This window comes from Strix aluco, chromosome 4 (assembly GCF_031877795.1).
Source record: "Strix aluco isolate bStrAlu1 chromosome 4, bStrAlu1.hap1, whole genome shotgun sequence".
In the NCBI taxonomy this organism is placed as follows: Eukaryota; Metazoa; Chordata; class Aves; order Strigiformes; family Strigidae; genus Strix; species Strix aluco.
This window is the reverse complement of record NC_133934.1, coordinates 87,425,520-87,449,378: the sequence shown is the minus strand read 5'-3', so window position 1 is coordinate 87,449,378 and position 23,859 is coordinate 87,425,520. Positions and strand designations below refer to the sequence as shown.

Below are 23,859 nucleotides of genomic sequence, written 5' to 3'. Positions count from 1 at the left end.
AATACTTTAGAACTCCTTCAGCTTTTTTGTTTTGTAAATACAAACACAAGACCTGGAAATATGGTTTCAATTAGGCCTGTATTTTGCTGTCTTTTCCTATATTATACGAATCTGCAGCTCTGTGCTTAGTCAAAAAAATGCACTGGAAACAAACATTTTGTCACCTCTGCAATATTTGCTAGAGAGGTTTTTAAAGAATCAACTACACATTTTAGGTTAGTTTTCTGCCACTAAAACTGAGCCAGAAGTTATTCTTCTGCTAAGGAGATGGAAATCCACTGGGTCCTGGAAAGCTCTGACCAGTCTGCTTGTCTTCAAGCCAAACATGCCATAAAGCATTACAATGGGCAAAGCATTTACACAGAGAATTGCTGCGTATCGGACCCAGGGGAGACTACAGAACCAGCTATACAATTCCAGGGCAATACCACATATGAAGATTGTTGTATTACCCCACATGAGAACTACAGTGAATCAAAACTGCCTTAAACTAAGATTTATTGCAAGCAACATACCTTGTGCACATGCAAAGTAAAACCTTAAATTAAGAACTGGTCAGAGTTACCTTTTTTTTTTTTTAAACCTAAATGTAACGTGTAACATTAACTCAAACTTCATAATATTAAATCATTTTAAAACCTCTCCTTACTGAGATGTCTTAGAATAGCGATCAGACCTGTTTAAAAATCTTTCTGAAGTGTGCTCGAGGCTTTTTTTTTTCTTCCCCTGTTAAGTTTCAAGAGATCTTTTGGACTAAACAAAGCAACAAGTCTCAAGTTTCATTGTCCTTTGCAGCCATCAGAACAGTCCTGCAAGCCTTTCTGAGGATTCCTTTAATCTCAAATTGTTTCTACTAATAGTAACAGATATAAATGAGAATCAGTTAATATGACACTATTCACTCACTATTTCTCACTCATTTCATTTTATCCAAATTAAAGCTTTTTGTTGCATGTTTACTTGAAGAGAGTTCACACGCAGCCCAGACAGCTCCAGGAGAGCACACTATGTGTTTAAAATAGTAATCACTGCAATAATAATTTCTATGTAGTGCAACAATTTAAAACATGATAAGGCATGATTTCCCCTGGCTCTCGGCACAAGACTGCAAAGGTACAGCTCCAGCCTCGTCCATGAGCAGAGTGGATGAGATCGGAATGGGATGTGGCGTCCCTGGAAAGGCAAACAATTCAATCTACCACATACACTGTGGGGCAGAAAAGACTAACAGATGCAACAAGGGAAGCTCCAGCATCAGTCCTAGCACAGCTGGACAAGCAGCCATACACAAAATTTCACTAGCTTTTAAGTCACACATGCAGGACCACAATCAAGATGTCAGAGAGTATGTTTCTGAAAACCATCTAAACTTCCCACGCCTCTAGAGTCAAAAGAGAAACAGTGTGACATATGTACCTCAGTCTTCCTATTCAGTTGAGAAAATACAGCCGTGCCTATCCAAAAATTTCATCTTTAATAAGGTCTAAATAACTATTAGACAACTATTAGTTGAGATACAGCAGGTTTCAACTTCAGGAAGAACTAAGCCCAGAAAGAATGAAGGGTACTACTATGATCCAGAACAGTCCCTCCAAACAAATGAGTAAGTTTATAACCAAACAAACTTACATCTGCTTTCCTAAACTATAAATGGCTTTAGAAGTATTGAGGAAGAATTAACTTCCCTTATGGCAGAAGAACTGAAGTTCCTTCTAAGTAAACAAATCTACAAGCTTTTAATGCCCATTTTCATCTCCATGCCAAAGACTTCCACTTTGGAGGGGGCTCAGATCTGCACAAGTTTTATTTGAACACAGACATGTTTCAGGTAAGAACAGGTAAGTTGCTATTCTTCATCATACAACATGCCTACAGATCTGACTCAAATGAGTTTTCATTAGAGCTTACCTTCAGGAAAACAACAGGATCACTCTAAAGGAGGGGCAGGGCAGTAAGAACAACATCAACACTACAATGCTCTTGATTCACAGGGCATTTAAACAGCATAAAGGCATTTTTGTCCCCCAGCAGAACATCAGCATGGTGAATGTGGACATGACAAGAGTCAATACACAGGCAGGAATACTCAGTCTCGAAACTGTCAATGCTCATAAGGCACTTTTAAGACAACAGTATTTCACAGAAGAGTAACTGTTTAATCTGCTTTGGAAAACTGTGGCATATAGATTTCCAAATACAAGAGGCAATCCCAAGTATCAGAGTAAACTATATTCAAAAACTTCTCGTGCTAAAGGTAACAGCTACCAGAAAAGTGGGGAACAAAACCAAGTGCTATTTCAAAGGCTGATTGATTCCTTATCTCAAAGCAAAGCTGACTCCTCCTCAATTTTGTTATCTGTACCAGTCCAGAAGCAGAATGCCAACAGTTTTATTCTGACATATATCTGTGGAGTTAATTTATGGAGTTAATCATCATAAGAGGCATTTCATACTGGGATGCATACTAACAATTGTATATACCATTATCAGATGCTCAAGAAAAGACTCAATCCTCTGCCATTTGGATACCTTCCTACATTCACATTAAGGCAGATGAATTCAAGTTTATGTTGCTCTTAAGATGAGAAATAACGTATCTTGCAGCAAATGGAAGTGTTCCATTTCATTACTTACTTTCAGCAACCATACATTCTATTTTGCTATTTAAATAATCTGATTATTTTGTTAATTAAGTAATCCAGATTCTGGACCTGTGTTTTGTAATTGGCAGAATCCCATGAGTTTGAAAAACTAGGTCTAATCACAGATTAGTCTGTCTCAAAAGATACAAATGCCTCAGACAAAAACACAACTATAATGACCAGTATTCTCTTTCCTATCTTCTTATGGTCCTAACGGAACAGCAAAGGAGCTGGAAGGGCAAAGTACAGAGCATCAGTCATTTAGGAATGAAGTTGTGTTTTGCAACACCCACAATGCCTGGAGACCAATGCTCTCAAACCAGTTCTTCCAAACACAGAGGTCAATCACCAATTCTCTAAAAATCACTTGACAATGAAGGTGTTCCTGGATTTCTGAATCCAACTTTAGCTCTTCCTACCCTGATGAGTAATATATGGAGTGACAGGATATCCTGCACTTTAAAGACAAATTTTATTTTCTTTCTGATATAGACATGACTAAATCCTTTCCAATGTATTTATGAAAACTGTAGCAAACGTCTGACCATAGTAGAAAACAAGTGTTTCCTCCAGATAATATCAAAACTCAACTCTCCCTGGCTGTCTACAGACTAAAGCACACCTTAAATATTTCTGCCATAGTACAGGTGGTGATTCATCAGAAGAGCAACAATCACCACACTCTGAGCATGTTGGTGTTACTTAGGACAGCAGGTACGGGTCAATTGTCCTCAGAAGTGAACTGAAACTCTTAAGGTACACAGTTACAGACAGTATGATCTATTCATTTGGTACTCCTCTGACCGCACAGTAAATCACTCCAACTTGCTAACCCAGAAAAATAACAACTTGATCACAAATGATGAAGCTGACTTTGTCTACCACGCAGTCATCGCAAGAACCAAACATAACCAAAGGACACAGGACTACTCACTTGGAAACTGTAAGAGAGGAAGGGGGAGTTTTCTCAGCTGTCTCATGGAACTACATCCTTACTGGACTTCAGGCATTAAGAAAATTGCACCAGAAGATCCTCACTTTTGGCTCCAAGCATTTTCACACTAGACTATGCTCCTGTTCTACTGCACATAATCAGGTTTGTCTCAGCCCATAGCGAGCTGATCCACTAATACTCACCTTTAGCGTTTCACGTACTACAGAGTACTTCAGATTAGTTCTGGTCAAGAAATTACTATGAAGACATGCATTTACACTTCGCAGTTAGTAACGTTTCTGAAGTTATTAAATTACAGATGGAGCTAAAGAAGCTTATTGACCTACCACTCCCAGTCCTAGGTCGTTAACACTCCCAACCCCCTTTAGCAGTACAAAGGAAATTGCAAAGAGTTTAAGGTTCAGGGAGCACTGCTCACCACAGTAGAAAACGACTGCTTTCACCATTGAAAGTAAAAACAACTCTCTAAACCTTTGAAAGGAAGCTCCAATACATAACTGAGGGATACAAACTGTAGCTGGTTCATACCTGCAGCTACGCACCTCTCTCTAGTCGTTCCAGTCTTCACTCTAAAAGATAAGGAAAAAAAACATACATTGAGTACTCCAGAGTTAAAATCAGATAATAACAATCATTACAACACGAACTCCATCTTGCAAAATGTCAAGGACTGTGAAAGTAAGCATATTTCTAATAACAAAGTCATCACAAGGTGGTAACAACCCTCATTAGACTCGAAAATGAAGTTGTACGTTTCAAAAATACAGAGAATAAATGAAAGGGTGCAAAAAAAAAAAAAAAGAACTGCAAACATAACATGGCTGAAAACAGAAGTCTTGTAGCTTCCTAATAACATTCAGTGGACTTATCCTACCTGTCTGGCTCATGACAGAAGCAGAGTTACCAACAGCAGTACCCACAATCCTAAACTCCGATATTACATTATTTTGACAGCAGCAGCACTAACAGATAACAATGAACCTGCAGATGGGAACTCTAATGTAAGATAGCATAGATGTAAATGTATGAAAAAGGTCTGAATTGGGGAACACAAAGAACTAACAACAAGGAAAAAAATGTTATTTCTATGTCTTAAGCAAATCAAGCAGGAACCATACAGACTTTCTGTACTAACACCTCATAAGCAGGGGATGCTACTCTCTGATTCAGGGTTCTCTTTTTGCAGATTCAGTAATTGACCCAAAACATAAGCTAGAACATATTTAAATACAAACTCTGGATTTTTTAGTTTTGTGGGGGTTTTTTTGTTTTGTTTGTTTTTTTTTTTTGTTTTGTTTTTTTAAATAATTTCTTCTCTGCTTCCTCCGAGGTTATTTTGCAGAACTATACTCATGGTACTCTAGCAGTATTTTACAGAAAATCCCAATCCGTTTACTTATCTATAGGTGCAAACCAAAACCTGCATCCATCTGCAAGAATACAAAGCTATTTGAGTTCCCACATTGTCACTGCTTTGCAGGCCCCTTCATAACCTTTGTTCTGTATTCTTTGAGAAGTGTGGATAAGTGATCCATATCCTCTTCTAACTTGTCTTGGAATATACTTGGATATTTATCACATGTACTCCTGTCCTCTTTTCCAGAGGGAGATCTCGTGAGAACCTTTTATCGCTATTTTGTAGTACTCTTCAATTGTTCTAATTTCTTCCTAATTTGTCCAATTGATTTAATAAAATATTATACCCTTTAAAGGAGTGCAGAATCCTAAAAACAGCAAAAAATAATTTTCTTATAATATTAGTTAAGAACAATAAAAATCAGTCCATGAATCCCGAGAAACATTAACTCAGTTATTTGAAATATGTATTTTCAAAATTATTAATTTATATTTTCTAGAACATTACTGAAAACTGACTACTGGTCAGGGGACACACTGCATGCCTATTTTTGTTCCATTTCACAATAACATTCTGGATTATGAAGCTCCTACTAGTGATTCAGGCAAATATGTTACCTGAGGACACCTCCTTCCACCTCACCCACATTCCTTGCTTTTTTGAAGCTTAATTAAAGAATATTTGTTTATGGCCAAAAAATGGTCTTGGATTCCTGCTAACAGACCTGGATTCAAAACATCACGTAACACAAAATTTTTGTTTTCTTCCTTTTAAACCCAAGCTTTGGCAGGTATTTAAGCCCTATGGAAGATGCCATAAAAGCTAAGTTGTATATCTGTGATAACCAGCTTTCAGAAAAAAGCTGAAATATACAGCTCATTGATCTTGTAAAGGCTTAAGAATATAGTGGTAAACAACTTTTTAATGTTAAAAAGAAAATCTTCCCTTCACACATATAACACTCTAGAGAATTAATTTAAAAACTTCAAAGGAACCAAAAGTACATCTAACATAGCCAGAGGAACCCATAACTCTTGGATACCTTTGGGAAAAAGTATACACCTCACTGAATCAAAGGCAAATCCAAGACAATAAAAACTTTAAAAAGCAAGCAGCAAATCTGACAACCACCTGTAGAAAGCCTGGGAGAATGCTCTTAAATCATAAATGTTTCTCAAAACAAAATTGTTTTAGCATGGTTCATTTAATTGCATGCAGAACAAATACACTGAATACTTCATCCAAGTTTATACATCAGAAAAACCTGGCCCAAAGGCCAAAGAATCTGACAATTGTATTTCTTCTCAGAAGAAATCAGGACTTGCATCCTCAGATCAAGGTATATACAGCTGGCATGCTGCTAGCAATGTGTGTAGCACAGCAATTTCTGTAATTCACTGACATGGCAGTAAGCTCTTGTGCAAACTGCAGATTCACCCTGGCCCAGCACTAGACGCTGATAGTGAACTGTTTTCAGAGTTGCATGAGTGTAGGTTCTTAGTGGGGACAGCAAAACAATTAACAGGTGTAAACTGGGACATCTGATCACAGCTTTCACAAAGAAGATTTTTCCTGAAGTTGCCCCCCTGACTGAAGTGCTGCATGTGAGTACAGATGTCACTTCCTTCTGTACAAAGCTGGGAGGAACTATGACCCCACCTGACAATTCCATGTAGAAAAAACAAGGTTTAAACACTTAGATTTAACACTTAGCCCTGCCAGATCTAAGAGTGACAAAAGGGACACTCTCACTGATGAACAAACAGTTGTAACTTCTGGTATGCAATCTAATATAAATAGAACTGCAGCTGGTAATGAAAACAAGTGGCTCTAGCCACCGAGTACTAGACAAAGGATATGAGCCCAATAAATCTAGTGATACTGCTTTGATACTTAGTGGCAAAACTGCAGTCTCACCAGCACCATCTGTAAGAGAATTCTGGATCATTTAATGGATTCTGATCAATGAAATTACTGTCACAGTCAGCATTTATCTAGACCAGTTAGTTCTGATTTCTCATTACACTTTCCAGGAATTAATGTTTGTGGGACATCAAGATTACCATTAACAATTAAAGAGGCTAATAGATAAAATAGACCACATAACCTCAAATATATCCTGGCGTCAACAGTCTCTCACATAAATCAACATTCAGTCTGAACTCACTGTGGATTTACATACTTTTAAGTACCAATACGGCCAATAATAAAAACTTGGATATATAAAAATAACTATTTCTCTGGAGGAAGTGCAGAGGGGAGATAACAATGCATCAGAGAGTGAAGGAGCAAGTGCACCAGATAAGTCAGATTACAAATAGAGAGGCCTATACAAATCAGATGAAGTTTCAGTTACTGTATAGCTTAGGCCACAACCCACAGAAAGTGTCACTTTCTAGTAAATGCTACTTATGAGACAGCAGGACAACAGAGATAGCAACAAGAAACTCCTGAAGTGCCAAAACCTTACGAAGGAAGCAGCCATACTTTCTTATCCGAAAAATGCCCTTCTACTGCAATCTTTACACCACTCAAACCTCTCAGCACCAGAAGCTACTTGCTCAATGCAAGGCAACAGCTCTTAGTCACTACGCCTGCTCACTTAATTTTTGCAGACAGAGCCATCAAGTACTGTTTTCCTCAGTGTTGCCAGCACAAGTACTAATGTGCATACAGGTTAGCAATTTGTACAGTTAGTAAGCAGACCAGTTGAATTACTCACAACAGTATGTTCGACTATCAGAATGTAAGTGTGTTCAACTTAAGATATAATAGGAAGAACAGAATGAAGAATAGAAGAGGTGCACATTTTGGGACCACTGCAGATTAAGACCAAAAAAAGAGAGAGGAAAACATTTTCAATACCATGCTTCAAGTTACTGTAACCAGAACACATAAAATACATAAGATTTGGGATGTCGACCGCATCTGCAATGTCTGTTCCATGTCCAGTCAGCAACTACAGCTTAAACATTCCCAAGATTGATCATTAGTCTTACAACCCGTAATGACTGTGTCAAGACACACTTTGAGAATGCAAAACAATCCTATGGTCGACTGCTGAAAACATGAGACTGGGGCTTAGAAGACCTGAGTTCTGTTACTAACTATGGTAACGAATAGCACTGGACAAGTCACTTTATAGTCCTAAGAGTTTCCATCTGTACAGTATTATCATCTTATTTGTGAAAAGGTATTTTGAGAACTAGTGACAGAATGCATTCAGTAGGAATCAAGAGTATCATCACGTTGTTACAGCTGCATCTCAGCTTAAAACCTAGTAAACAACTTCATTAAAAAAAGGTTTCCACAAAACATTTTTCCGTTAATAAAACCCAAAGAATCTCACTAAAAAACGGTTTAAACTTGCTATATTCTTCCAGATTATGGCATCAAGGGACTCTCAAAATATCTCAAGAGTTTCAAATACAGAAGGTACACTCCAATGCAACGTTTTATTTACTTTTTGAATGAGGATCCAAAATATTCAGAAAACACGCATTCATTTTGTGCTTTATGGATACTGTATGTGCCACAGGAAGACCTATCAAATGTAGCACAGTTTTACGTCTTCTTTGGGGTAGAAAATTGAGATGTAGCAAACAGAAACAATATTCTCAGTTTAACCACTAAGCCTACTTCTAGAAGCAACACTAGCTGAACAACCTCATTCATCTCAGCCACAAGATTCAAATATTAACACTTTCGCTTACCTATCATTAAAGGCAAAATAAAAAAATCTCAATGGGAAAGTCATCCTAGTGTGGTGTTTAAACAGACACAGTTTGCATAGTTCTGTGTTTTAATAAGCCTTTTACAATGACATCAAGGTACTTACACACTTCTTTCTTTCGATTGGACGAAAGAGAATAGATTCAAATCCAGAGACGAAAGATGTATTGCAGGTCTTCCTGCAAAGATCCTCAAACGCAATCGCTATTCTGCACTATTACACCTAGAATACTAAAAGAGGATACAGTGCCTATGACTATTTCCAGCATCTACTGCCAGCTTCATATTTTGAGGTGTCCCAATTTTGACACATCAGAATCTAACTGGATACAAAATTCTGAGTAGGCTTGAAATTCTGTATTTGCAAAATGTTTACATATAAACATTTACATTTTATTTCAAAGCAGCACAACTAAGAAAGACTGATTTACCTTAAGCTTGTATGTGTCTCTTGCTTGGCTTATATTAGGCAAATACTTGCCATGAACTCTACCATGCAGAATCTGCCATTGCCACGCCTGCAAACCAAAGAGTAAAAATATGCTCAATTATTTTTATTTTTTCTTCTGTAACAGGCACACGGTCAGATCCTTTGCAGAAGTAAATGGATACAAGTCTCAAATTACACCCATTTACATCTGCAAAGAACTGGAGTCAATGCTCTATTTTAAGGAACTAATACTGATTCAAATCACTTTCAACAGCAAATAATTTTCATTAACACTTCAAGGGATTTAATATTGGGTGTGTAGAGCTGAAGCTTTAAAAAGTATTTTGTACTATTTCTTCTTCTTCATCAGCAGCAAACACTGGCGATGCTGTGGGAACGTTAACTTAGGAATGTCCTGACTTTTGTTCAAAAACCCAAATGAAATAAAATCTGTTTCACTGCATAGCAATTCTTTCTAAGCTTCTACTCAAGCTCTCTGAACGTTTCTCATCTGTTATCATTTGCAGCATCATTTGTATATACTTTGGCTTCTTTTTTGCAATATTTACCCGCCTCCAATATCTTTATATAGTAGCTGAAGCATACAAACCACTGTAAACAATATAGAAAAAACAGAAAAAAAAAATCTGTGTTAATTTACAACCCAATACCTACTGAAAACACATCCATGCATAAACACATGCAGCACCTCGAAGCATTATTTTTGTCTGAATATCATACTTAAGATGAACTTTTCTCTGAAGAAGCCTAACTTTCATTCTTAGTTACAAACATCTAAAGATGACTAATAGAATGTCTTTCCTACTGATAGCAGCCTTACACTCCACAAACTACCATGGCCCGTTTTGTGACCCTGAAACACCCCCTCTAGGCTGCTCGCCCGTGGTGATTAATGCTCACTTGTGCCAGCGCAGCTCTGCTTGCTCCTCTCTCTTCCCAAGGCCTCAGAAGCCCTCCCTGCTGTATAAGGCTGGATCTGTCATCTGATCTTAGACTTCAGCTGGGTGGGGCGAAGAAGGGGGTGGGAAGGAGAGCGTCAACGCACTTTGCCAAGAACTAGAGACGCAGTACTTGCTTGTAGTTTTACGCACGTATTTTCAGACGTTCTTCACTTACACGCTTCTCCATCAATTCTTTCCATTCACTTCTCCTGGAAGGCACAGTGTGACATCAGCTGGTTTCCACTGCTAGCAGCAGAAGACTCCAGAAACTTTATGACAAAAACAAGTGCTATAAATACAGTTTTGGCTGCGTGAGGACTCAAAATAGATGTAAAATCCTCTTATATATCTTGCTGGATTCTCAGGGTTTCTGTACCTCATACCTAGACTCAGGAGGTACCTTGCACTTCCTGAATCAAAACCTCACATGTTAACAGTCTACATGTCACATTATCTTCTCGCTGTCCTCACATCAGGAAAGTTCACCAATTTCCTCCCAAACGAACAGCGGGCTTCTCTGTACAGCAGCATCACACACAGCATGTATCAAATACTGCATTCGTAACGAACTAAATGATACGTGCCACAGCAGGTAACACATGCAAACAATTCTTACTTCATTTTTTTGGCTTATATTACTAGAGAAGACTGGATATAAGCTCTCCATAAAGATTAGATAGAAATGGGGCAGGAATACAAAGTAATAGATCAAGATATTCCTACTGCAGATCCAGTTTAAGCCGATGCTCGTCAAAAGAATAGAGCACAACTCTTTCCTCATCAGCTATCCATCCCCACCTCTGTATAACAAGCCTGAGAAAGGGAATGATCGAGGTGTGATCTAGCCTACCAACAATAACAGGAAAATAACAGTTTTAACCCAGACATGTTTCCTGATTCAATTCACTGCACAACCACACAGGTGCTCTCACAGCACAAAGGGAAGGGGAAACGCATGAAAGATGGAACAAGCCTCTTTCACAGCAGTACTGACATATGCTCATTCAAATTATTCATGGAACTACATCATCAGATTTAGGTGTGAATTTCACATAATTCATTCTCTACTGATTAATCCTTTTAAAAGGCCTTAAGTGATAAATAAGGCTTCCACTACTTTCATTAAGAAAACACTATACTTGTAAGAAGTGTGTGCATGCTCTTCTATATAATCACCTTTACCATCCCAATTCTTTGTCAGTGGACTGCCTCCAATATTTATGTCACTCCCTATCTTGATTAAGCTATATGACTCAGCTTTTTAAAATCACAAGTAAGTATTTTTCAAGTTTTACTTTTCACTTATTCTTCCTAGTGTTTAATACCTGTAATAGCTTTTCAACAGCAGTTATAAGCTTAACTAACTTCAAATGAACACTGGACTTAATAACAAATTCCTGTAATTTTCCCACATGTCCACCCTTAAGCCTAATTATTCAACTGCACAGTTATGACGTTAAAAAAGAAAGGGAATTCTTTTCATAAAGAATAAAAGCAATAAGGTAAGAAAATAAAAAGTTACCCCTTCCTGTGGAATTTCAGGACCTTCAAAGGATGTCAGACAGAAGTTAATTTCTCACTTGTCTCCAACTTCAATGAAACCTCTTCTGCAAACAGGATAATAATGCAGTCAATCCAGAAAGGATTACCAGGTATTCTCCCTTAAACTCAAAGTATATATGGCAAATATGATTTCCTGCCCTTATGCTTCTAAAGCATTATAGTTTGCTACATGTATCACTTGAACTCCTGGAAACAGGCAGAGCACTAGTGAGCAATACGTGCAAGACAAATTTACTACATACGTAGCTCAAAGCATCTGCCTTCCAAGAAACACAACCGACAAGTTAGCTTAGCTCTGAACAATGCCACTGTCTTACACATTGCCTTCAGGAAAATTCTTACAAAATTGAAGACCTAAATCCCCTAATGCCATTCTACAGCCTGGAATTTACCTTTCATCCACTCAATGCACTTGGTGAACATACATTTCTTCAGTGTTCTACCCATTTATCATGGCATCTTTCGCATAATGGAAAAACAATATTTTTTAAACATGCAACAGCGTACTTCCAAGAGGCATTTGAAACTGCCTAATCATATTCCTGCTACAAGACTACAAGCAAAATTTAAGTATGCTACCAGAAAACACTTAAAGTAAAGGAATTGTATAACCCCAATCACTGGCATCGAACAGCACCAAGATTTGCTTTTAACTGGTATTGTAAACTCAGAAAAAGTTTAGATTATGCTTTTGCCACTTCACTCTGGGTAGTATAAATGAAAGGATTTCAACTGGCAAGTCAGGAAGTGGAGAAGTGGGAAGAAAAAAGGCAGAGGGCTTTAAGAGGATGCCAGAATAGGGAAACATATCAGGGCACTTAAAACAACAAGCTTAACATCCCAGAAGCTGTATATTCACAATGAATTCCATGGGTTTTTCAGATGAAGATGGAACAACTACTGCAGTGTGTCCCTGTTAAACAAAAAATGATCAGAAAACAGCCACACAACAAAGTTGCTTTAGTTCAAGCAATTCAAGAATGAGATGACCCTCTGTCAAACATCAATCACAGTTCCCTGCCTGCAGACACAGTGAGATTCAGACATTGCTGGGCAGCTGAGATCCCCCAATTTGCCTCCAAAATTTGCTTCTTCCAAAGTCAAGATACACATAGCTTTCGCAGAAGGAAACACACTGAAGACACTGCAGTGGTAGGAAAGAAAAATAATTTAGAATGAGTTTATGGAACATGGTCCTCAAGAATAATTTTAGCAAGATTCTGCCTTCTGTTTCACAAGTGAAAAAGTTTTCCTTGCTCAAATTCCAGAAACGAAAGTCCTGATGTCTACTTGCATAGATATTCAAAAAGCAAAAGAATTTGTAAGTGGACAGCATCCCCTGAAAGACAGAAAAAGCACCCTATAACCTATTTCCCTCTCTCCCTCTCAAAAAATTTATTGTCAATGCTAATGGTGGATCCAATTGCTGCCACTATTTTGAGCACCCTTCTGCTACTCAGAGACCATCGTATCAACTGTTTACTACAGTGCCAGCAGCTAACACTTCCTGCACTGTTTGTTCACCTGATCTACTAAAGAAAAATAATTGTGAATAGTCGTCCCAACGTATGCAGGGCCTTAATACAAAGTTTATGCAAACACATAGCCAGGGAAGTCCTAGTTACAAGTTTCCAGCTCTTCCTAACGAGCTATTTCCTATGACCCCATCCCTCAGCACCAAGTCCTGATTCCAAACAAGGCTGGCCAGGGTCTAGCTCCTCATTAATCTCCCTTGCCCATAACAAGTAAAGACAGCACTCAGTCCTCCCAGGACAGGATCTAGTTTTCATTAATCTTCATGGCAGACAGTGACAACAGACCTTTTATGGAAAGATACAGGCCCTGGCTAATCACTCCCCAAAGCAGGCAGGGACATTAAGATCCTCATCACAGAAGAGAGCAGCTCTTCTGGAGGTTAAAACTGTATCTTTCTGATGCCACTGTCACCCACTACATACTCGCCCGGCAAGAAAACTGCCTTCCCTCCTCCACTCCCGGTTCCTAGACTCCCAACTTGGATGAACTGCATTTTACAAAAAAAGAAAACATCCACAAACAGATCACCTTTCACTTGGAATGCCAGTCCTCCCCAGAGATGCAGAGACAGACAGACAGACGTAACAACAGACTGCAAGCCCTGGCTCTCAATTCTGCTCAGCAAATGCCGAAAGCGCACAAGGCCGGCCACGCTGCCTGCTTAGCTAGCGTGCTGCTGCTGTACAAATATAGAAAGCAGAAAGTGGAACAACCGTTTCAGCAGAAGAGATTCTGCTCGGCAGCCCGAGAGGGAGGAGCAGGGAGCCGAACCAGCCTAACTGCTTTACCCATACATGGTCTCTGAAAGAGACCATTGCTAAGACAAGTTCCTTTATACACACACCCCCTCATTCACTGTCACACTGTGCAGGGGAAGAAAAGAACTAAAGTGTACAAACTCAAAGGAGTTCACTGTTTTGAAATGCGTTCCAAGTCCATTTTGCTTGAGCCCACCTTAATAATGCAGAAACGTCTAACACGCTTCATCCATCAGAATCTGGGCAGCAACTCAGACACAAGACAAAAATCTCCCTTTCAGGGAATCCCCACACCCCCCAGCATTTCAAGAAGTACTGAACTGGCCAGGTCTTCCCTGTTGCTTGTGACTGCACACATCCACATACCAAGCTCTTGGTTTGACCCTCCCCTAACTGAATTACAGCAATCTTGTTAAACCCTCTCCCTTTTTAAGTATTTTCCCAAACCAGTAAGCATGACCTTTCCCATTGGTTGATCCAAACTACAACCTGCCATACCATGTCTGCTTTCCCTGTAGTCCTTTTTGCCAGTGTTCAAACCTTTTTCTGTGCATTCTTCTTAAAAACAGAGGAAATTCACTTCTATGCAGCATCCCCTCCTCTCCCCCCCACCCCCACCCCTTCACGTTCTGGCACTGAAAAAAAGCAAAATTAGCATAACTGAAAACTTGAATCCCTAGCTATCCAAAGAAAAAAAAAATGTGGCATAGTCCCTGATTTTTTTAGTACACAGGTATGACAGCCTGCAAACTCAAAAACAGTTTCATTTATATACAAAAGCATAATTTTTCATAAAAGAGATTTATTACCCTATGCTGCTGCCTATTTCTTTCGCTTAGTGTAGCCCACATTCATGGGGTGATACAAAACTGTCTCTCAGAAGTTACCAGAAAAAAGTTCTCTCATACAAGTGGAAGTTGCAACTTTCAGCTGTATCGGGAATGTAGTAACCAATTCAGAACCTGTAGAAGTGCAGTAGTCAGGTAGTTCTGGTAACGTGACTTGCAAGTAGATATAAAAGTGTTGGTATTTAAACCAACAATCTCGATATTTTTCAAATTCCTCATGACTGAGATAATGGTTTAGGCTCCCTGCAAATTCAGGAAGACACCAGTGTACTCAGAATTAGCTGTATGCCTAAGCATATCCTGAATTATTTTTCCTCATGAAAAAGGATCAAGAGTATATGTCCTAGTCCTGCTCCCCTGAAAGCAGTCATGAAACGCCTATTAAACTTAGTCTTGAATTAAAAATACTTTAAGACCCAAAGAAATTCTAAAGCAAATTCTGCATCAGAGCATCAGTGTCACAGCAGCTTCCACACTGTGAAATACAGACAGTACCACCTACAGCCAGTCTCTGATAGTGATCAAATTCTGGCACTGAATGCACAATCCAAAATGTAATTTGGGTGGCTTTACTCCATAAATGTCCAAATATTCTCACTTATCTTTTCCTAAGTCACCAAGAATATGATCACAAATTTCTGAGCAGTCAAAACTGCTTTAGAGAAGTAAACATAAAACCCTTTTCTTCCTCCAAAGATTTTGCATATTGATCATTTTCAATTGTAATATCGCTTCTCATATCACTTATGACTGTTCAAGGAATCTTTACTGTTTTGCTCATAAATTGTGCTAGACATTGTACAGTCATAACACAGTGACAGGCAAGACAAAACAAACACAAGAAATACAATTCCTCACTAAGTTGACCTGACATCAAGATGTATGTTTTTTAATTTAGAAGTTTAAACAGAAAACAGGAATTTTTGGAAGGCAAATAACAGGGAGGCACAAGTGAGTCAGCAAAAAGATTTTGAGATGGTGCTTTACTTAGGAATCTAAGACTATAAATGAGAGAAGAATTACTTTTACACTGTGTTGTGCCTACAGGAAATACAAGAGCTAGATGTGACATTCAAAATATATTCTCTCTTCCTGAAAGACCAATATTTCATTGCCTTATGAAGAATCATTTATCAAAGCTCTATCTTGCAAGATTTTGCAGAGATATTAAGATGCCTGGTATCCATCCTACAAATCTCTACATACAGTGAATTAAGAAAGATGCTATCATTTTTGTATGTAGACTTGGACATTGTCTGCTAAATACTTCATTTGAATTACAGACTTCATAAATAACCAACTCCTCTGCTTTGAAAAAAAAAAAAAAAAAGACACGAATGTTTCCTTTCTAATGGATTCTGAAGGATTTGTGGACAGCATGCATATGTTGGAATATCTTTTGAACTGCATAGTTTGAGGCAAAAATAGCACAGAATATTCATGGATTCAGTGACAACCTGAATTTTAAATGATGTCTGAAGAACAATAGTTTTACTTTGACATGTGAAATATTGAAATCTAGTTGATAAGAACTACATTATTTTTGTGAAAGGTGCAGTACGAAACAGCCTGAAGACAGAAGCAAAAGCTACCAGAAAGAACAATTTTCATGGAGGTGAAAAAAAAGCCCAAGGTCTTGAAAAACTCAAATTAATTTCCATTAAAAACAACGTAAGACATCACAGAACTTCACTGAGTTCTTATAAGAATTGGGAGAAAATTCCATTCTGAAAGAACACGCAGCATGTGCTGCCTGTAAATTGCCTGTAAAATCTGCTAGATATCATACCAGCATGGATACCCAACAGACACTCATCCTCTTGTCCACATGCTCGTCCAAGATCTCCTTGAGGTGTGCTGCAGAAAAGGACAAAGAACCCGAAGTGCCTGCTCATTTGCATGAATTTCAGCAATATCTAAGCCAGTTATTCCAAGTCATATCTACAAGTAACTTAAACCTGTGTGAAAATCCCAGAGACGTATGATTTTAAATGCAGTTTATGTAATCTTGGTCTACCTGGAACTTTACCACCGCAAGTTAAGCCGTTAAATCAGTTACTCTAAATCAGCACAGACTCATTACCAAAACTTGCAGTTTGCCTCTAGCACTCTAACAGAGCATAAACCAGCATATCTATTCTAAAAACAAAACAAAAAACCAGACCACGATATACTGAGAATACTGAAGATAGAAGGGTAATATGCATACATGGGACAGAGGAGACAGTTTATGGACGATGACTCCACTTCTGGCATAAAGCTTTCACACACGTGTATACCTGTGCCACGAAATGTATCAACCTAAAACGAAATTCTTCGCCAAGAGTTGAAAACTACTGAAGACATCTGCTCAGCTATTTGGTTGCTCACTGTTCATCCTGAATTCAGGTTGAACAATGCCTTTTCTTTTAGCATGCACAGAGCTAAGATGGCTGGAAGTTTTATGCTGCTCAAGATGTCAGAAAGAAGACTTCCTTTACCTGGGATGATGATTGTGCCATGCTACATTGCTGTCAAGCAAATAAGCCTGCTCCATCTATCACGGTTCAGACTTGGAAGCTATTCATCCCTACAGCAAAGCGTCTGCAGACTAATTTGCACTGAAGCTTGAAAGTAGTTTACATTTTCTCCCTTATTCTATCCAAATTTCCTGCTTTGACCTAATGTAGATTGTAGCTTTATATGCTTGAATCTCGCATCAGGTGCAAACAAGATGATGTTCAGCTGACGTCTGAGAAATCTCCTCTTGAAAACGTGAACGATAAAGCGCTCTCTTTTCACTGTTATGCCCCAAACATGAAGTATCTTGGCAGGACAACCTAAAATAAGTGTATACAGCAACAGCAGAAAAGGTGGTATCTTGCATTTTTTTTGTATAAGACAAGCATCTCTAATGACAGGAGGAAGGGCAATAAAACTACTGGTTACTTTTTTCCAATCAAGATAATCTCTCTTGCCTCAAGAAATCGTGTAACAGGATCACAACTCAAGATACTGTGCTGTGATACTTCAAGAGAAATACCCATTAGAGGGCCTAGATAACTTTTCTCAATTTACAACTCCCATTCTAATAAACCCTGAAGTATTCTACTCTGCTTTGATTTACACTGTTTTTTCCCCTGACTACTAACTGATCAATAGATAAAAATGATACTTTCTTGCCTGAAGGCAGTTACCAAGGCAGTGAATAACTCCGCACATAGTCTTGGGGAATGGCAGACTAAAGGACAAGAAGCAATACTGAACATGCCTAGATGGAAATAAAACATTTAAGACATTCATGGCAAGACTGATGAATAAGAATGAAGAAATACAAATCTGAGTCTGTCGGGCTATTGCTGCTGTTTCAGTAGCAAAATTCATCTTATGACTTGGAAAACTGAACTGCCTCATGGTCATATCGCTGAACAGCAGTCTCTATTTCAACAGCCAGAAGAGTGGGTTCTTCTTAGATACCAGAGTTAGAGACAATAATGAGAACATCTCAAAACCAAGAAGAATTTGTATCGCTTCCCACTAGCCTAAGAAAAGCCCTAAAGAAAAAATCAGAGCAGACCCAGAAGGCTAACAGGTGAAATTAAGAAACACAGTAACTGACAATCAGTAACCACATTTCAGAAAAAGGTGCAAGAAATACTTAAGGAACAACCTGCTCATAACAAAAGTTCTTACTAAATTAAATTCTTACTAAATTACAGGCTGGATTATCGGTAGTATTTTACTTAATTCAATGTCAGTTTATGTATTTAAGAACCACATAAACATCTATCTTTCATGAAATTCAACTAATTCAGCATAATATTGTTTGCAGTAATTTCAAAAGAAAAGTTACCCAATATTATAAATATTTCTCTTATGTCAAAGCACCATAATTTGTTTCATCTAATGATTCTTCAACTGATGTAAAGGTTACTTGCAAGGGACCTTGCAAATCATGGATTTATTATTGCTGAGATACACAATTACTGCATACCTATGATACAGCTACATTCCTTGCTTTTCCCTTTAGAGGCGCAGTGCCAGGGCCGTGTGTCTTTAGAATCCCTACTCATCGCAGAAAAAATAGAAGTTAAAGACACCTTCCTCCCACCATGTAATGATAATCTTACAAGTGCACCTAGCTTTGAAGGACTAGCAAAAAGGTGGATACAGTAATAAGCACACAGTACTGCTGTGGAGTTCTTCACCGTGTCCCCCTTGTGAAAGACGGGTAAGTTCTCCTCATTATTGTAAGCCATATACTTTCAAAACAAAACTACCAAATACATAAATCTTTGCGGTTTAGTGTTCATGATTTTATGAGAGTCACTTTTCAATCCTCTATTTTCCACAGACGCTGTGCTCCTGCTTTCTTTCGCATACAAACGCAGTTTCCTAAGACTGAATCTATTGTTTTGTTTCATATACAAAAAAGAAGCAGATCCATAAATGCAAGGACGTAACCAAGGAGGCAAGATCTGGTACTGATTTTTCTCTAAAGTAACATTAGGAACTTTGACAGGGAAAGGAAAAACACAGCCACCTGAGAGTTATCATTCAGAAAAGGTGAACACGCTCCAAAAACCAGCATACATACTTTCCCAGAATAAGTATCAGCAATAATTTTGAAAGTGAGCACAGGCTGAAAGAGAACAGTAAGCACCTCTAAAGAAAAAAAATCCTTTACATCATCATATTTTAAAATCCCTATTTACAGATTTTACTGGTATATACATCTGCACCCATGTCCCTGAGCAGATAGAAGAACTGTGCTCCTGCCCTGGGAACTCTTCATCAGCAGGAATGCAACTGCACACATGCAGTTGCAGGATGCAAGCTGCACCCACCTTAACATTTCCTATCTCAGTGTAAAGACGTAAGTAGTATCTTTAAACATCTACCACAGCAGTAGTATTTCCAACAAAGCTTCCTCTTAAGGACTTGCGTCCTGACACAACTCTAGGAAGTACAGTATCTCACATTATGCAGCACTCCCAAGAACATAGCTGAGGGGAAGAAAAAAACCATGATGGGTTTATTATGGATATGCAATGCCAAGTCAGTGCAGTAAAATTTATCTGATGAGCTAATCTATAGAAAAGCAATAGAGAAGACAGCAAAAGGCACCAGGAAATAACTTAGCAATTATCGTGATCACTAGTACAAAGCCTGGAAGGACACACACACACAAAATAAAATACAAAAATAAATTAATTCAAGATACTCAGAAAGTCCAAGCTCTTGTAGACCAGAAGCAAAGCGTGCTTCAAGATATAAATCCCCACCAAGTATCTTTCTAAATCAAGTAAGCTCCCAGTGAAACACACCCGATGACCAAGCTCAAGCAGCACATACAAGAAAGCGGCAACATTTAAAAAATGCTCCCCGACAACTTCAGGCAGACGAGAATGCCCGTGCCTTAAAGGTGAAAACGTCTGGGCCACGATTCCTCAGGAATGTTAAAGAGTGAAGGTTCCACACTTTATTATAGTTCTGCCTCTCAACTTCCTACTCATAAACAGTCCTACAAAAATCTCATGCTGTTATCAACTTTTATGGCTTCTTCATGTATTTGTTCTTCATTTTACGTTCAGTCTCTCCTGGTTTTCATACTTCTAACTTCGCTCCAGCAGTGTCCGTCATGCCTTCTTGCACAGGAGACTGCAAATCCTCACACTGCGCTGAACTCCAACTCCCCTGCTTCTGCTTCTCGTATACCCGATTCGCCTCTACTCGTACACCGGCACACTTCTGCAAACGACAGACCCCCACCGTGCCCCGCCGACACGGAACCGCGCCCCACGGTCCGGGGATGAGCCTCCGGGCGGCTCCGCGGCGCTTCAGCCGCCCAGCCCGGCAGGCTGACGGCAGCCGCAGCCCGGGGGAGCGGCTCCCCGGCCCCAGGGGCCACACGGGGCCCGCCGCAGCCGCCCCCCCCCCAATGCCACCGCCACCCCGGGCTGCGCTCGCACCTGCAGCGCCCCCCGCCGCCGCCGCCGCCCGAGGCGCTGTCAGAGCTCGGATCAGATACAACCGGCGGCCTCCGGTTCCGGGCTCCGGAGGGGCGGCCACCGCCCCCGGGGTGGCGCGTACAGAACAGCGGCCCCCCCGCGGGCCCCAGCCCCTCCGCGCCGCGGGGTAGGCGGTGAAGAGGCGGGCGGGCAGGAGCGAGGCGCCCGCCGCAGAGGCTGCCGCCGCGGCCCGGCACGAGTGGCCTCACGGCGGGAGCCCAGGGGAAGGGGGAGGAGGACAGGAGAGCCGTTACCTGCGCGATCGCGCTCTCCGCGGACTGGGCTCGGCTCGGCTCCGTCCCTGCCCTGCCCGGCCCGGCCCGAGCTCCTCCTGGCGGCCACCGCCCTCACCTGCCCCCGGGGATCCAACCGCGCCCCGCTCGGCTCCCTGCGCCGCCTCAGGCCGGCTCCGCAAGATGGCGGCGCTTCCGGGAGAGACCACGGCGGGCCCGAGCTGGAGGGGCCGGCCCCGGCCCCTCCCGACACCGCCCCGCTCCCGCCGCGGGCTCCCCCGGCTCAGTGCGCTCGTCCGCGCCGCTCCCCCGCCCCTCGGCCGGCGGGGCCCGCGATGGCGGTGGCGGAGGCGCTGGGGGCCGCAGCGGCGCGGCTGCTCTTCTACCCGACGCTGCTGTACACGGTGGCGCGGGCGCGGCTGCCCGGGTCCCGCTGGCCCTGGGTCCACCGGCCCTGGTTCCACCGCATCGACGGCGCCGTGCTGCTGGGGGCGCTGCCGCTGCGGGGACGCAGCCGCACGGTAAGGCAGGCGCGGCGGGGCGGGGCGGGGCGGCGGGGCCTGAGGGTGCCTGACGGTGCCTGTGCCCGTAGCTGGTGGCGGAGGAGAACGTGCGCGCCGTGGTCGCCCTCAACGAGGAGTACGAGACCCGGTTCCTCTGCTGCTCCGCCCAGGTGAGCCCGGGGAGCTTGCTGGGGCCCCGCCGGGGAGGGTCTCTTGTCTCTCCGCCTGTCCCCTGAGGCTTTAGCCGCCTCCTGCCGTGATCCTGGCAGCGACCGCCAAATCCTCTGACAGCGAAGACCTGGCTCCTTCGTACCTAAGCCGACTTTTAAAACCCAGCTCCCCTCCTTCCCTTTAGCTGCCCCACATCTTTCCAGTTCCCCTTCATGCCTGCAGTCTGATAGGCAGCACTAAAGTTTTCATACATCTGATTCAAAGGATTGACGTTCACCTGCTTGCAGCCCCACTGAATTTCCCAACTCTCTCAACAGGTTCTGCGTTTTCTTTCAGGAAAAAAAAAACAAACAACAAACAGCCAACCAAAACCCCACAGAAAGTTAACTGATCGACTCTGCTGTGCTCATTTCAGGAATGGGAGGCAATGGGAGTGGAGCAACTGCGTCTCAGCACCGTGGATCTAACTGGAGTCCCCACCTTGGAAAACCTCCACAAAGGTGTTGAATTCATACTGAAACACCGAGCCTGCGGTAACAGTGTCTATGTGCACTGCAAGGCAGGACGCTCCCGCAGTGCCACCTTGGTGGCAGCATATTTAATTCAAGTAAGGATTCTATGCTAAATGGGGTTTATTTTGATACAGTCTGGGTAGATACAGCCAACCTTTAGTTTCCTTTTGCTCAAGAAGCCTGAGCATGTACAGGTGCAGTGATGTTCCATGATTTTACAGAGTTTGGACTGGACACCCATTTTAAGAGAGGTAGATGGTCAGGCCCCAAACTTACATTGCCGTTTTGTAGACTGTGGCAAACGCAGGGTAAATGAACAAATGAAAATTAATGTTTGCTGAACTGCTGTCTAAGCTTTCTTTGATAATCTAGTTTATCTTTGCACACCTTGTTCATCTGTGTTTATGATACTGTCAAGATAATGCCTCCTGGCAACAGGATGGTGGTGAAGCTGCAATATAGCTGCCATTGTAAGCAGTCTTTTTGTTCATCTGTACAGTCTGCCTCTGCCAGCTGAGTTAATAGCACAAGCACTGGCAAAGATGTTCTGACCTTATGGGAAAGAGAAACTGTTATTGCAACAAAGCTTTGAAACACATGATTTGATAGTATCTGTTGCTAGTTCTGGCAGATCAGTCAGACTTCAGGAAGCTGCTTGGTTTTCTGGCCCATTAGTATAGTAAGTTCTCAACAGGTTCTGAATGATTCTGCCTTTCTTAATTCTTTTTACGGAGGAACGGATTGAGATGGGAATAACAAGTCATGCATGAAGGTAGGTCTACTGAGGAGATAAATGTCCATTTTTGTTCAGATTTTCTCCTTGGTTAACTGAAATGGCAAGCCTTTCTAAGCTTTTAAATAAATACAATTCAGGATCAAGAGAAGTGACTGGTTTTCCAAGTTCCTCTACAGACTCAACTGGGTAAGCCAGCACTAAGAACAAAATCCCACCTGTCAATTCTTCTGCTGGTGTTATTAAATGTTCCCTGGAAAATTTTCCCTTAGCACTGAAGGGAAAATTTTCTAAGTGCTGAAATGCAATGGGAGTACTCGTAAAGTTTTAAAACAACAAAAAGAGCAAGCTGCACTTTTGCTCTGGTCTGGTGGGACTAGGACAGGAAACTATTCACAACATGATAGAAGCATGGGTGAGACAGAAAATGGAGGTCCCAGGCAGCAAGCATTCCTCTTTAACCGTGGGACTCATTCCATGAACTCGCATGGACATTCAGGCCCCTCTGAGAGGAACATGAAGTAAACAGAAGAGGCAAAGCAGCGAGTCTTCTAACAACTCTAATGTTGCCTGTAGCCTCCAGGAAGGCTCCATTAACTGGTGCAGGGATGGAATGGATTTTCACTTGCAGGGTTTCTGCCTTTTCAGCTGCATCACTGGAGCCCTCAGGAAGCAATAGAGGCTATTGCCAAGATCCGTCCTCACATCCTCATTCGGCACAAGCAAGTCCAGGTCCTGGAGACATTTCACAGGAACATGATCACTGGGACAACTGCATAGTGTCAGTAAGAACTATCAAAATCTCTGTCTCGGCTGCTTTAAAAAAACCTTACGTTTTAATGATCTAATGAAGACTTAAGCATTGTATTTCTTGACCATCAATAAAGAAGTTTTTACATAAATTACAGTAAAAGGGACATTGGGCTGTTTCATT

At 41.1% G+C, this 23,859-nt stretch overlaps 2 protein-coding genes across 27 annotated transcripts in view; one reads left to right on the top strand and one right to left on the bottom strand.

Annotated features, from left to right (window-relative positions):
• CELF1 (CUGBP Elav-like family member 1) overlaps positions 1–21,179 on the bottom strand; it is a 69,705-nt gene extending 48,526 nt beyond the window's left edge. For 11 of the 25 annotated variants that reach the window (XR_012623239.1, XR_012623240.1, XM_074823953.1 and 8 more), the window contains exons 1-6: positions 21,028–21,117; positions 11,601–11,685; positions 10,038–10,287; positions 9,690–9,728; positions 9,118–9,204; positions 4,126–4,166 (exon numbers count right to left, since the gene is read on the bottom strand). The gene's annotated coding sequence lies outside the window, so the exon portion shown is untranslated. Of the gene's footprint in view, positions 1–4,125; positions 4,167–9,117; positions 9,205–9,689; positions 9,729–10,037; positions 10,288–11,600; positions 11,686–21,027 lie in introns of all 25 variants that reach the window. The other 14 variants (XM_074823973.1, XM_074823974.1, XM_074823976.1 and 11 more) reach the window with 12 other exon arrangements.
• An 80-nt stretch (positions 21,180–21,259) lies between these two features.
• PTPMT1 (protein tyrosine phosphatase mitochondrial 1) lies at positions 21,260–23,838 on the top strand. 2 transcript variants are annotated; one of them, XM_074823983.1, is made up of 4 exons: positions 21,260–21,527; positions 21,599–21,679; positions 22,096–22,287; positions 23,574–23,838. In XM_074823983.1, exons 1-4 carry the CDS (start codon positions 21,342–21,344, stop codon positions 23,703–23,705), a joined length of 591 nt encoding a protein of 196 aa, XP_074680084.1. In that variant the 5' UTR covers positions 21,260–21,341; the 3' UTR covers positions 23,706–23,838. The 2 variants fall into 2 exon arrangements, with proteins under 2 accessions (XP_074680084.1, XP_074680085.1); XM_074823984.1 differs by lacking the exon at positions 21,599–21,679.
• The last annotated feature ends 21 nt before the right edge of the window (positions 23,839–23,859 follow it).

Coding starts and splice junctions, on each gene's coding strand:
- PTPMT1 (XM_074823983.1), top strand. CDS start 21,342: ATGGCGGTGGCGGAGGCGCTGGGGGCCGCAGCGGCGCGGCTGCTCTTC. Junction 21,528..21,598: donor TGCGGGGACGCAGCCGCACG/GTAAGGCAGGCG, acceptor CTGTGCCCGTAG/CTGGTGGCGGAGGAGAACGT. Junction 21,680..22,095: donor TCCTCTGCTGCTCCGCCCAG/GTGAGCCCGGGG, acceptor TGCTCATTTCAG/GAATGGGAGGCAATGGGAGT.